The sequence below is a fragment of the Rutilus rutilus genome (assembly GCF_951802725.1).
Source record: "Rutilus rutilus genome assembly, chromosome: 7".
Lineage (NCBI taxonomy): Eukaryota > Metazoa > Chordata > Actinopteri > Cypriniformes > Leuciscidae > Rutilus > Rutilus rutilus.
Genome location: NC_140221.1, coordinates 47,751,345 through 47,764,563, shown reverse-complemented (window position 1 = coordinate 47,764,563; position 13,219 = coordinate 47,751,345). Strand labels below are relative to the sequence as shown.

Genomic DNA, 13,219 nt, shown 5'->3' with positions numbered 1-13,219 from the left:
AAATAAAGACTTTCATGTAGGCTGGGTGTAAAAGGATCATATAAAGTTTGTCACCTCACTCACTTCTTGCTCTCTCTCCCACAGCCGGTCCTCGAGGTCCTGGATGACGTCGTCTGAGTTCGGGGAGGGTCTCAGGGGCCCGGGGCCGTCGCTCATGTGACTGAGGCGCTGGTACGAGGACGAGCTCTTCCCCGAGGACGAGCGCCCGCTGTCCGACGCGCTGAGCCCGTTCTGGAAGCCCGGTTTATCCGGGACGCCGGTACCGAGCCGGTTGATGTGGCTGGTGGAGGCGCTGAGGGGCCCGAGAGCCGGAGCCGGACCGTAGCCGGACCCGGTGTACGTGGGAAGGCTGGTGAGAGAGTTCCTCCCCGAGTCCGAGAGGCCCGGGCCCGTGTGTGTTCCTCGGCTGCCGGGACTGTCCTGGTTCGGACCCGCTTCGGACCCGCCGGCACCGACACCACTCGGACCCGGAGCCGAGCCGGAGCCCGTCTGAAGGGGACACACCAGGTTCTGCATGGAGTGAAAGCTCTTCGGCACCACGGGTTTGAAGGCCGACGGACGCACCAGAGAGTCGTTGGTCTGGAGAGACAAACCACAGAAATGGCAGCATTAAATACACAAATAACATTTTATTTATATAACTATTATTTATACAATGATGTTCTTTCTTCTTCAGGGTTTCGACATCTAAACATCTTCGTGTGTCGGTCAAAAATGAGCGGAATTTTCTTCTTCTTCAATGTACTATGTTTTAGTTCGATAATGTTTTACATTTAATATTGTGTATTTTATGGTAGTAAATTATATTTACGCTGTATTTATAATCCATTTCTTCACTTTTTGAGCATAGACCTGAACATTAAATGTCCAGCTTAAACTGTGGTAAATCTTGAACGCTTTAGAGCGACAGACTGAAGTTTGATCTCTTTTCAAACACGACACTTGGCAGATTATTGATGAAGAGAAAAACGTTTTTAAAAGTGAACTTAAAAAAAGTTACAGAATTTTACGTTTATTGTTATGAAAAATTTGCAAAACTACTATTTTACATTTTTATATGAAATATATATATTTTTAAACATGTTTTACTCTAAAACTGTGAGAAAATCAAAACCATAAATCTAAACAAGTTGTGTTCAAATGTGAGGTTGATATCTCCAGAACTGGTCTCTCAGTGAGATGTTGTTCGGCTGCAGTACCAAACGCTTCCACTAGAGGAAACTCGTCTCTCATTCATTTCCAATGCGTCATTTCTGACCGCGAGGAGCTCAAGTGTGGCTATTGTTATCAGGACCATTAAACCTGTTCCAGTCATGGCCATGATCTTTTGTGAAATACTTGACTCTGATTGGTCAGTCGTGCCATTGGTCTGGAGAGACAAACCACAGAAACGGCAGCATGAAATATACAATTAACATTTTACTATTAATGATGTTCTTTCTTCTTCTGTGTTTTTTGTCTTGTTTTCCAGCATCAATTTCTAAAACATTCTTAAATCAAGATACATTTACTGGAGAAGCAAAATGACTGAAGTATCAAAATATATACATAAAAATTTATCAAAATGAAGTGTATTTGTGCTTAAAGTCCCCCTGTAGTGAAAATCCAGCTTTTAAAAGCAGCAGATTTGCTCGCAGCGCCTGAGAAGCCTGTGGCGAGGAGCAGAGAGTTCCTCTGAGTTGGAGTAAATTGCTCCGCCAGAGTAGCAGTGCTTCGCCTTCTGAGAATATAGTTCCCAGTATGTGTACGGTTAGAAGATGGTTGTGTCTCATGTGACCTTGTTATTTGTACACGCTGTGACTATACAAATCACAACATGTAAATAGGAAAATGTTGGCGTTATTTTGTCACTTATTGAGAGCAATATGCTAGCTGGAGCCATTTACCTCCAGTCTTTGTGCTAAGCTAGGCTAGCGGTGGGCGCGTCAGACAGAGTTACGGCACGCACGGAGATGAGAAGGGTGTGTGTGGACTTATCTAACTCTGGGGGATACGGGGAATAAGCTAAAGTCCCCCTTTAATGTTGTTTATATGTGTATGTGGTGTTTTTAATGCGCTTTAAGACAAAGCATGTGTAAGTTCATAAGTCGACACCATTGCTGAGTATTTCCTCCTTAAAACTGCAGTGAACCAAAGACAGTCTCAAAAACACGCTTTGAAATCGCTGGTGTTTCTGACGTCACAAACTACCTTGTAACCAATCAGATCAACGTGTGATCGTCAACCAGTGGATCTCTGAGCTGAGTGAGTGAGTGGAGGCGGGGCTCATTTGCATATTCATAGAACCACGCATACTAAATGAGGCGAGGGTGTCGAGTTACATTCAAGATATTTTAAGGCATTTTTCAAGAAAAAAAAACATTTAAATATGTCATTTTGGCGATTTAAGGGATACAATTATAAAGGAAAGAGCGCTAGTACCTGTGCATGCTCGAGTTTCCCAGAGACGGGCAGTATGTTGGGAGGATTGTGATTATCAGGTTTGGTTTTGCTCTTGTCCTTGTGCAGCGTTGGAGCTTGATGATTCCTGTCGTTGTTCAACACGACGTTGTTCCCGCACAGATCCAGACTCTCCCCCCGCCGGTGCCCGTCTCTGCGCGCGCCGTTAGCGAACACCGCGTTGGTCACGAGCCTCTCGCCGTTGACCGTGTGCTGCCGGTTAGCGTTGCGAGCGTAATCCCTCTCGTCGGCGCAGACGCCTTTGGTCTTGGTGTTCGGGCCGGGGATTCGGTCGGCGCTGAAGCTTCGGTCGTCCAGGCGCCGGCGGGTCGAGGCGGGGGCGAGGGCCGGGGCCGGTGCCGGTGCCAGCGGGCCGTTCGGGGTGGTACGGGTGCCAACGCTACGCATGGTGATGGGCCGTTGACTGGAGGCCCCGCTCCCTACGCTGCCCATGCCAGGAGCCTCGAGCGCTTCACTCCACTGCCCACACACACGGGCATGAAGGAGACGGGAGCCGGGTCACACACACACACACTGCAACACAAACACACCAGCAGAAGTTACATGCAACGACCCTCAAATATATGAAGTTTGGGGTCGGTACAATTCTCGAAAGAGTCTCTTCTGTTCACTAAGGCTGCGTTGTATTTAATCAAAACAATATTGTAAAAACAGTGAAATATTATTCTAATGTAAATCAGCTGTTCTCTATGTGAATATACAGTAAAGTGTAATTTATTCCTGTGATCAAAGCTGAATGTTCAGCATCATTACTCCAGTCTTCAGTGTCACATGGTCCTTCAGAAATCATTCTAATATGATGATTTGATGCTCAAGAAACATTTATGATTATTATGCTTAATGTTGAAAAGAGATTTTTGTGGAAATCGTGATGTATTTTATTTTTGGGGAATCTTTGATAAATAGAAAGAAAAAAAACCACATCTTTACTCTCACTTTTGATCAATTTCATGTATCCCTACTGAATAAAAATATTAATTTCTTTCAACAACAACAAAATGAATCTTACTGACCCCAAACCTTTGAACAGTGATGTAAATATTTTCATGTATAAAGACCACATTTATCAAAATAGATAGATAGATACTGTAGATAGATAGATACTGTAGATAGATAGATATATACTGTAGATAGATAGATAGATAGATAGATACTGTAGATATATAGATAGATAGATAGATCGATACTGTAGATAGATAGATAGATAGATACTGTAGATATATAGATAGATAGATCGATACTGTAGATAGATAGATAGATACTGTAGATAGATAGATAGATAGATACTGTAGATAGATAGATAGATAGATAGATAGATAGATAGATAGATAGATAGATACTGTAGATAGATAGATAGATACTGTAGATATATAGATAGATAGATAGATCGATACTGTAGATAGATAGATAGATACTGTAGATAGATAGATAGATAGATAGATAGATACTGTAGATAGATAGATAGATAGATAGATACTGTAGATAGATCAATACTGTAGATAGATAGATAGATAGATAGATAGATAGATAGATAGATAGATAGATAGATAGATAGATAGATAGATAGATAGATAGATAGATAGATAGATAGATAGATAGATAGATAGATGCATTTAGAACTTTTAGTCTCAGAAGAAGAATAAAAAGCTTGAGTAGTAGATCAGAATATTGGCTTTCTCAAGCCAACATAATAAATGGATATTATGCTGACAGGTCAAGAAAAGGAAATATAAAAAGGAAATATAGCTGTGAATAAACGACATACGTGCGTCCCTTGAGAATTAGAAAAGCAGAACTGCTTCCTCCTCATGTTAAACGTTTATTAGACCTCCTTAAAAAACCCGACTCATGCCAACGAATAAAAGAAAAACACTGTAAAGAGCTTCTCCAGAAGAGTCTCGTGAAGCGCATGTAAACATCAACACGGATCTGTTTCAGCGAAACTGCACCCTGATTAATGTGTTATCTGGAGTTAAACATTGACCAACCACACAGATAATCTGACGTGATTCTGAATTGTCATTGTGGTTGTAAATCCTGCAAACTAGGCAGAGTTTACATTCAGCTTAATGTGGCATCCGTTTCGAAATGGCACAAAATCACAGTAAATCAATGAAATTTTCTATTCTGATCTTGGCCGCTTACATTTGTGAAAACAAATTGCATGAGAAACTTTTTTTTTTTTTCAATTCATGTGATGATACTTATGTTAATCAAACTGAACATGCATCATAACTGCATGCTTGATTTGCACTTAGTCTTCATCATCTCACACATTAGTTGTGGTAAACGAAAGGACAAGCATGTTTGCTTGACGTGCGAGAACCAATGAGGTTCATTCTGGTGTTACGCATCACATTTGAGTTTCAGCAAGAACCAATGAGGTTCATTCTGGTGTTACGCATCACATTTGAGTTTCAGCAAGAACCAATGAGGTTCATTCTGGTGTTACGCAGCACGTTTGAGTTTCAGCAAGAACCAATGAGGTTCATTCTCGTGTTACGCAGCACGTTTGAGCTTCAGCAAGAACCAATGAGGTTCATTCTCGTGTTACGCATCACATTTGAGCTTCAGCAAGAACCAATGAGGTTCATTCTCCTGTTACGCATCACATTTGAGTTTCAGCAAGAACCAATGAGGTTCATTCTCGTGTTACGCAGCACGTTTGAGCTTCAGCAAGAACCAATGAGGTTCATTCTCGTGTTACGCATCACATTTGAGCTTCAGCAAGAACCAATGAGGTTCATTCTGGTGTTACGCAGCACGTTTGAGCTTCAGCAAGAACCAATGAGGTTCATTCTGGTGTTACGCATCACATTTGAGCTTCAGCAAGAACCAATGAGGTTCATTCTCGTGTTACGCATCACATTTGAGCTTCAGCAAGAACCAATGAGGTTCATTCTGGTGTTACGCAGCACGTTTGAGCTTCAGCAAGAACCAATGAGGTTCATTCTGGTGTTACGCATCACATTTGAGCTTCAGCAAGAACCAATGAGGTTCATTCTGGTGTTACGCAGCACGTTTGAGCTTCAGCAAGAACCAATGAGGTTCATTCTCGTGTTACGCATCACATTTGAGCTTCAGCAAGAACCAATGAGGTTCATTCTGGTGTTACGCAGCACGTTTGAGCTTCAGCAAGAACCAATGAGGTTCATTCTGGTGTTACGCATCACATTTGAGCTTCAGCAAGAACCAATGAGGTTCATTCTCGTGTTACGCATCACATTTGAGCTTCAGCAAGAACCAATGAGGTTCATTCTCGTGTTACGCAGCACGTTTCAGCTTCAGCAAGAACCAATGAGGTTCATTCTGGTGTTACGCATCACATTTGAGCTTCAGCAAGAATCAATGAGGTTCATTCTGGTGTTACGCATCACATTTGAGCTTCAGCAAGAACCAATGAGGTTCATTCTGGTGTTACGCATCACATTTGAGCTTCAGCAAGAACCAATGAGGTTCATTCTCGTGTTACGCAGCACATTTGAGCTTCAGCAAGAACCAATGAGGTTCATTCTCGTGTTACGCAGCACATTTGAGCTTCAGCAAGAACCAATGAGGTTCATTCCTGTGTTACGCAGCACGTTTGAGCTTCAGCAAGAACCAATGAGGTTCATTCTGGTGTTACGCATCACATTTGAGCTTCAGCAAGAACCAATGAGGTTCATTCTCCTGTTACGCAGCACGTTTGAGCTTCAGCAAGAACCAATGAGGTTCATTCTGGTGTTACGCATCACATTTGAGCTTCAGCAAGAACCAATGAGGTAGCAAGAACCAATGAGGTTCATTCTCGTGTTACGCAGCACGTTTGAGCTTCAGCAAGAACCAATGAGGTTCATTCTGGTGTTACGCATCACATTTGAGCTTCAGCAAGAACCAATGAGGTAGCAAGAACCAATGAGGTTCATTCTGGTGTTACGCAGCACGTTTGAGCTTCAGCAAGAACCAATGAGGTTCATTCTGGTGTTACGCATCACATTTGAGCTTCAGCAAGAACCAATGAGGTTCATTCTGGTGTTACGCATCACATTTGAGCTTCAGCAAGAACCAATGAGGTTCATTCTCGTGTTACGCAGCACGTTTAAGCTTCAGCAAGAACCAATGAGGTTCATTCTGGTGTTACGCATCACATTTGAGCTTCAGCAAGAACCAATGAGGTTCATTCTCGTGTTAAGCATCACGTTTGAGCTTCAGCAAGAACCAATGAGGTTCATTCTCGTGTTACGCAGCACGTTTGAGCTTCAGCAAGAACCAATGAGGTTCATTCTGGTGTTACGCATCACATTTGAGCTTCAGCAAGAACCAATGAGGTTCATTCTCGTGTTAAGCATCACGTTTGAGCTTCAGCAAGAACCAATGAGGTTCATTCTCGTGTTACGCAGCACGTTTAAGCTTCAGCAAGAACCAATGAGGTTCATTCTGGTGTTACGCATCACATTTGAGCTTCAGCAAGAACCAATGAGGTTCATTCTCGTGTTAAGCATCACGTTTGAGCTTCAGCAAGAACCAATGAGGTTCATTCTCGTGTTAAGCATCACATTTGAGCTTCAGCAAGAACTAATGAGGTTAATTCTCCTGTTACGCAGCACGTTTGAGCTTCAGCAAGAACCAATAAGGTTCATTCTCGTGTTACGCATCACATTTGAGCTTCGGCAAGAACCAATGAGGTTCATTCTCGTGTTACGCAGCACGTTTAAGCTTCAGCAAGAACCAATGAGGTTCATTCTGGTGTTACGCATCACATTTGAGCTTCAGCAAGAACCAATGAGGTTCATTCTCGTGTTACGCAGCACGTTTGAGCTTCAGCAAGAACCAATGAGGTTCATTCTCGTGTTAAGCATCACATTTGAGCTTCAGCAAGAACTAATGAGGTTCATTCTCCTGTTACGCAGCACGTTTGAGCTTCAGCAAGAACCAATGAGGTTCATTCCTGTGTTACACAGCACGTTTGAGCTTCAGCAAGAACCAATGAGGTTCATTCTCGTGTTACGCAGCACGTTTAAGCTTCAGCAAGAACCAATGAGGTTCATTCTCGTGTTACGCAGCACGTTTGAGCTTCAGTAAGAACCAATGAGGTTAATTCTCGTGTTACGCAGCACGTTTGAGCTTCAGCAAGAACCAATGAGGTTCATTCTCGTGTTACGCAGCACGTTTGAGCTTCAGTAAGAACCAATGAGGTTCATTCTCGTGTTACGCAGCACGTTTGAGCTTCAGTAAGAACCAATGAGGTTCATTCACGTGTTACGCAGCACGTTTGAGCTTCAGTAAGAACCAATGAGGTTCATTCTCGTGTTACGCAGCACGTTTGAGCTTCAGCAAGAACCAATGAGGTTCATTCTCGTGTTACGCAGCACGTTTGAGCTTCAGTAAGAACCAATGAGGTTCATTCTCGTGTTACGCAGCACGTTTGAGCTTCAGTAAGAACCAATGAGGTTCATTCTCCTGTTACGCAGCACGTTTGAGCTTCAGCAAGAACCAATGAGGTTCATTCACGTGTTACGCAGCACGTTTGAGCTTCAGTAAGAACCAATGAGGTTCATTCTCGTGTTACGCAGCACGTTTGAGCTTCAGCAAGAACCAATGAGGTTCATTCTCGTGTTACGCAGCACGTTTGAGCTTCAGCAAGAACCAATGAGGTTCATTCACGTGTTACGCAGCACGTTTGAGCTTCAGCAAGAACCAATGAGGTTCATTCTCGTGTTACGCAGCACGTTTGAGCTTCAGTAAGAACCAATGAGGTTCATTCTCGTGTTACGCAGCACGTTTGAGCTTCAGTAAGAACCAATGAGGTTCATTCACGTGTTACGCAGCACGTTTGAGCTTCAGTAAGAACCAATGAGGTTCATTCTCGTGTTACGCAGCACGTTTGAGCTTCAGTAAGAACCAATGAGGTTCATTCTCCTGTTACGCAGCACGTTTGAGCTTCAGCAAGAACCAATGAGGTTCATTCTCGTGTTACGCAGCACGTTTGAGCTTCAGTAAGAACCAATGAGGTTCATTCTGGTGTTACGCATCACATTTGAGCTTCAGCAAGAACCAATGAGGTAGCAAGAACCAATGAGGTTCATTCTGGTGTTACGCAGCACGTTTGAGCTTCAGCAAGAACCAATGAGGTTCATTCTGGTGTTACGCAGCACGTTTGAGCTTCAGCAAGAACCAATGAGGTTCATTCTGGTGTTACGCATCACATTTGAGCTTCAGCAAGAACCAATGAGGTTCATTCTGGTGTTACGCATCACATTTGAGCTTCAGCAAGAACCAATGAGGTTCATTCTCGTGTTACGCATCACATTTGAGCTTCAGCAAGAACCAATGAGGTTCATTCTCGTGTTACGCAGCACGTTTAAGCTTCAGCAAGAACCAATGAGGTTCATTCTGGTGTTACGCATCACATTTGAGCTTCAGCAAGAACCAATGAGGTTCATTCTCGTGTTACGCAGCACGTTTGAGCTTCAGCAAGAACCAATGAGGTTCATTCTCGTGTTACGCAGCACGTTTGAGCTTCAGTAAGAACCAATGAGGTTCATTCTCCTGTTACGCAGCACGTTTGAGCTTCAGCAAGAACCAATGAGGTTCATTCTCGTGTTACGCAGCACGTTTGAGCTTCAGCAAGAACCAATGAGGTTCATTCTCGTGTTAAGCATCACATTTGAGCTTCAGCAAGAACTAATGAGGTTCATTCTGGTGTTACGCATCACATTTGAGCTTCAGCAAGAACCAATGAGGTTCATTCTCGTGTTACGCAGCACGTTTGAGCTTCAGCAAGAACCAATGAGGTTCATTCTCGTGTTAAGCATCACATTTGAGCTTCAGCAAGAACTAATGAGGTTCATTCTCCTGTTACGCAGCACGTTTGAGCTTCAGCAAGAACCAATGAGGTTCATTCCTGTGTTACACAGCACGTTTGAGCTTCAGCAAGAACCAATGAGGTTCATTCTCGTGTTACGCAGCACGTTTAAGCTTCAGCAAGAACCAATGAGGTTCATTCTCGTGTTAAGCATCACGTTTGAGCTTCAGTAAGAACCAATGAGGTTCATTCCTGTTACGCAGCATGTTTGAGTTTCAGCAAGAACCAATGAGGTTCATTCTCGTGTTACGCATCACGTTTGAGCTTCAGTAAGAACCAATGAGGTTCATTCCTGTTACGCAGCACGTTTGAGTTTCAGCAAGAACCAATGAGGTTCATTCTTGTGTTACGCAGCACGTTTGAGTTTCAGCAAGAACCAATGAGGTTCATTCCTGTTACGCAGCACGTTTGAGTTTCAGCAAGAACCAATGAGGTTCATTCCTGTTACGCAGCACGTTTGAGTTTCAGCAAGAACCAATGAGGTTCATTCTCGTGTTACGCAGCACGTTTGAGCTTCAGCAAGAACCAATGAGGTTCATTCTTGTGTTACGCAGCACGTTTGAGTTTCAGCAAGAACCAATGAGGTTCATTCCTGTTACGCATCACGTTTGAGTTTCAGCAAGAACCAATGAGGTTCATTCTCGTGTTACGCAGCACGTTTGAGTTTCAGCAAGAACCAATGAGGTTCATTCCTGTTACGCATCACGTTTGAGTTTCAGCAAGAACCAATGAGGTTCATTCCTGTTACGCATCACGTTTGAGTTTCAGCAAGAACCAATGAGGTTCATTCCTGTTACGCAGCACGTTTGAGTTTCAGCAAGAACCAATGAGGTTCATTCTTGTGTTACGCAGCACGTTTGAGCTTCAGCAAGAACCAATGAGGTTCATTCTCGTGTTACGCATCACGTTTGAGCTTCAGTAAGAACCAATGAGGTTCATTCCTGTTACGCAGCATGTTTGAGTTTCAGCAAGAACCAATGAGGTTCATTCTCGTGTTACGCAGCACGTTTGAGTTTCAGCAAGAACCAATGAGGTTCATTCCTGTTACGCAGCACGTTTGAGTTTCAGCAAGAACCAATGAGGGTCATTCTCGTGTTACGCAGCATGTTTGAGCTTCAGCAAGAACCAATGAGGTTCATTCTCGTGTTACGCAGCACGTTTGAGCTTCAGCAAGAACCAATGAGGTTCATTCTCGTGTTACGCAGCACGTTTGAGTTTCAGCAAGAACCAATGAGGTTCATTCTCGTGTTACGCAGCATGTTTGAGCTTCAGCAAGAACCAATGGGGTTCATTCTCGTGTTACGCATCATGTTTGAGCTTCAGCAAGAACCAATGAGGGTCATTCTCGTGTTACGCAGCATGTTTGAGCCTCAGCAAGAACCAATGAGGTTCATTCCTGTTACGCAGCACGTTTGAGTTTCAGCAAGAACCAATGAGGTTCATTCTTGTGTTACGCAGCATGTTTGAGTTTCAGCAAGAACCAATGAGGTTCATTCTCGTGTTACGCAGCACGTTTGAGCTTCAGCAAGAACCAATGAGGTTCATTCTCGTGTTACGCAGCATGTTTGAGTTTCAGCAAGAACCAATGAGGTTCATTCCTGTTACGCAGCACGTTTGAGTTTCAGCAAGAACCAATGAGGTTCATTCTCGTGTTACGCAGCACGTTTGAGCTTCAGCAAGAACCAATGAGGTTCATTCCTGTTACGCAGCACGTTTGAGTTTCAGCAAGAACCAATGAGGTTCATTCTCGTGTTACGCAGCACGTTTGAGCTTCAGCAAGAACCAATGAGGTTCATTCTCGTGTTACGCAGCATGTTTGAGTTTCAGCAAGAACCAATGAGGTTCATTCCTGTGTTACGCAGCACGTTTGAGTTTCAGCAAGAACCAGTGAGGTTCATTCTCGTGTTACGCAGCACATTTGAGCTTCAGCAAGAACCAATGGGGTTCATTCTCGTGTTACGCATCATGTTTGAGCTTCAGCAAGAACCAATGAGGGTCATTCTCGTGTTACGCAGCATGTTTGAGCTTCAGCAAGAACCAATGAGGTTCATTCTCGTGTTACGCATCATGTTTGAGCTTCAGCAAGAACCAATGAGGGTCATTCTCGTGTTACGCAGCATGTTTGAGCTTCAGCAAGAACCAATGGGGTTCATTCTCGTGTTACGCATCATGTTTGAGCTTCAGCAAGAACCAATGAGGGTCATTCTCGTGTTACGCAGCATGTTTGAGCCTCAGCAAGAACCAATGAGGTTCATTCTCGTGTTACGCAGCACGTTTGAGCTTCAGCAAGAGGTTTGTTCTTGTGCATCAAGCATGTTCGGTTGAGTTTCTGTTTATGTTCGCTGATCAATGTTTATATGTGAATAAAAGCTTAAATTCAATCATATAAAGCCATCAAGTCTCTTCAGAAATTTTGGACTAAACCACTCAATTAATATGGATTAGTTTTACAATCTCTTTATGAACTTTTTGAAGCGTTAGAGTGGTAGTTGACTGACAATGGAGGGACAAAAATCTCTCAGATTTCATTACAAAATATCTTCATTTGTTTTCGGAAGACGAACGAAAATCTTACGTGTTTGGAACGACATGAGTGAGTAAATGATGATCTTTGGGTGAACTAACCCTTTAAAGAAAAGGTAATAAGAAATAGACTGAAATATTTCAAAAGTCTAAAAATGAATGTGAGCCGCTCAGAACATCTGATGAGAAATATTAGAGCTCATATTGAGATCCCAATACCAGTACTTCTTTGCAAGGGTAACAATGTGTCAATAAAATGAATAGGGATGCACCAATATAACAATTTTGGCTGATACCGATAATTCTTTATATTTAAAAGCCCATAACCGATATATTGGCCGATAAATCTAAGTCCAAATTTGTATATAATATTTGAGAGCCTGATTAAAAAAAACAAAAGTCTGTTTTACCATTAAATCCATGTCCCAATCACACAGTTATGATGTTCTCATTATAATGTTATGTAGCCGATATGACAGACATGTTGCACTGAACTGTATTTTCATTTTTTTAAAGTGATTCCAATCATATTTCAAGTAATTCAAACCCATCATGTTGAACAGTGCGCATCTGAAGTGTCTCAGCTGAAGGAAATAATACATTATTTATCAGCTTTAATTAATATATCAGACAAATTTTCTTATCGGGCCGATAACGATAACATTAAAAATGAACAGATATCGCCGATACCGATATATCATGCATCCCTAAAAATGAACAGTGTAAGAATATAGCAACATTCAACGGATCAGTTCTCAAGCACATGACAGTACCATGGTACAGTAATAATGGTATCATATATTTATATATCTTGGCATTTTGATAAACACAGATGATTTCCATATTTGTATACCATGGTAGGCTATTCACACAGCCCTCCGAAGGTACTTTAAAGAATGTTTTTTTGTAAAAGCACACAATGTGCACATGCTCTACTATTCTATAAACTCTATGCCATTGCAAACGATGTGCAGTGGCATCACTGGTCCAGCAGAGCCACCATTACTGGATCAGATCAGCACTGGCACGTGCCTCTACTACCACAGTCACTCACTCACTGGCATTACATCATCGCTCACATGCTTCATAAATCCAACACACACACTTAAATACCCTGATACACTGTTTAATAATCACCGCATACGCTTATAACTCGATGGCACAAACGCAAACGCGATGCATAAATGTAAACATGCAGGGTTGATGCATCAGACTCGCGCACCGCAAAAACACACTACATTGACAGTAAAAACAGGAGATGGAGGCCTGTACACACACACACACACACACACACACACAGCCCTCGTGCTTTAAAGATGACATCTCACTATACATGCACTAATAACGCATCTTCACCTTTCGAAGCGGCTCGCGCAACATGATCTATTAACA

At 42.6% G+C, this 13,219-nt stretch overlaps 1 protein-coding gene across 1 annotated transcript in view; it reads right to left on the bottom strand.

The window, feature by feature from the left end:
- Positions 1-13,219, bottom strand: part of lzts3a (leucine zipper, putative tumor suppressor family member 3a) — a 29,520-nt gene that overhangs the window by 15,916 nt on the left and 385 nt on the right. Inside the window, exons 2-3 of the mRNA XM_084415354.1 lie at positions 2,422-2,973; positions 64-579 (exon numbers count right to left, since the gene is read on the bottom strand). Coding sequence (XP_084271480.1) covers positions 64-579; positions 2,422-2,892 — 987 coding nt within the window. The 5' untranslated portion in view covers positions 2,893-2,973. The remainder of the gene's footprint in view (positions 1-63; positions 580-2,421; positions 2,974-13,219) is intronic.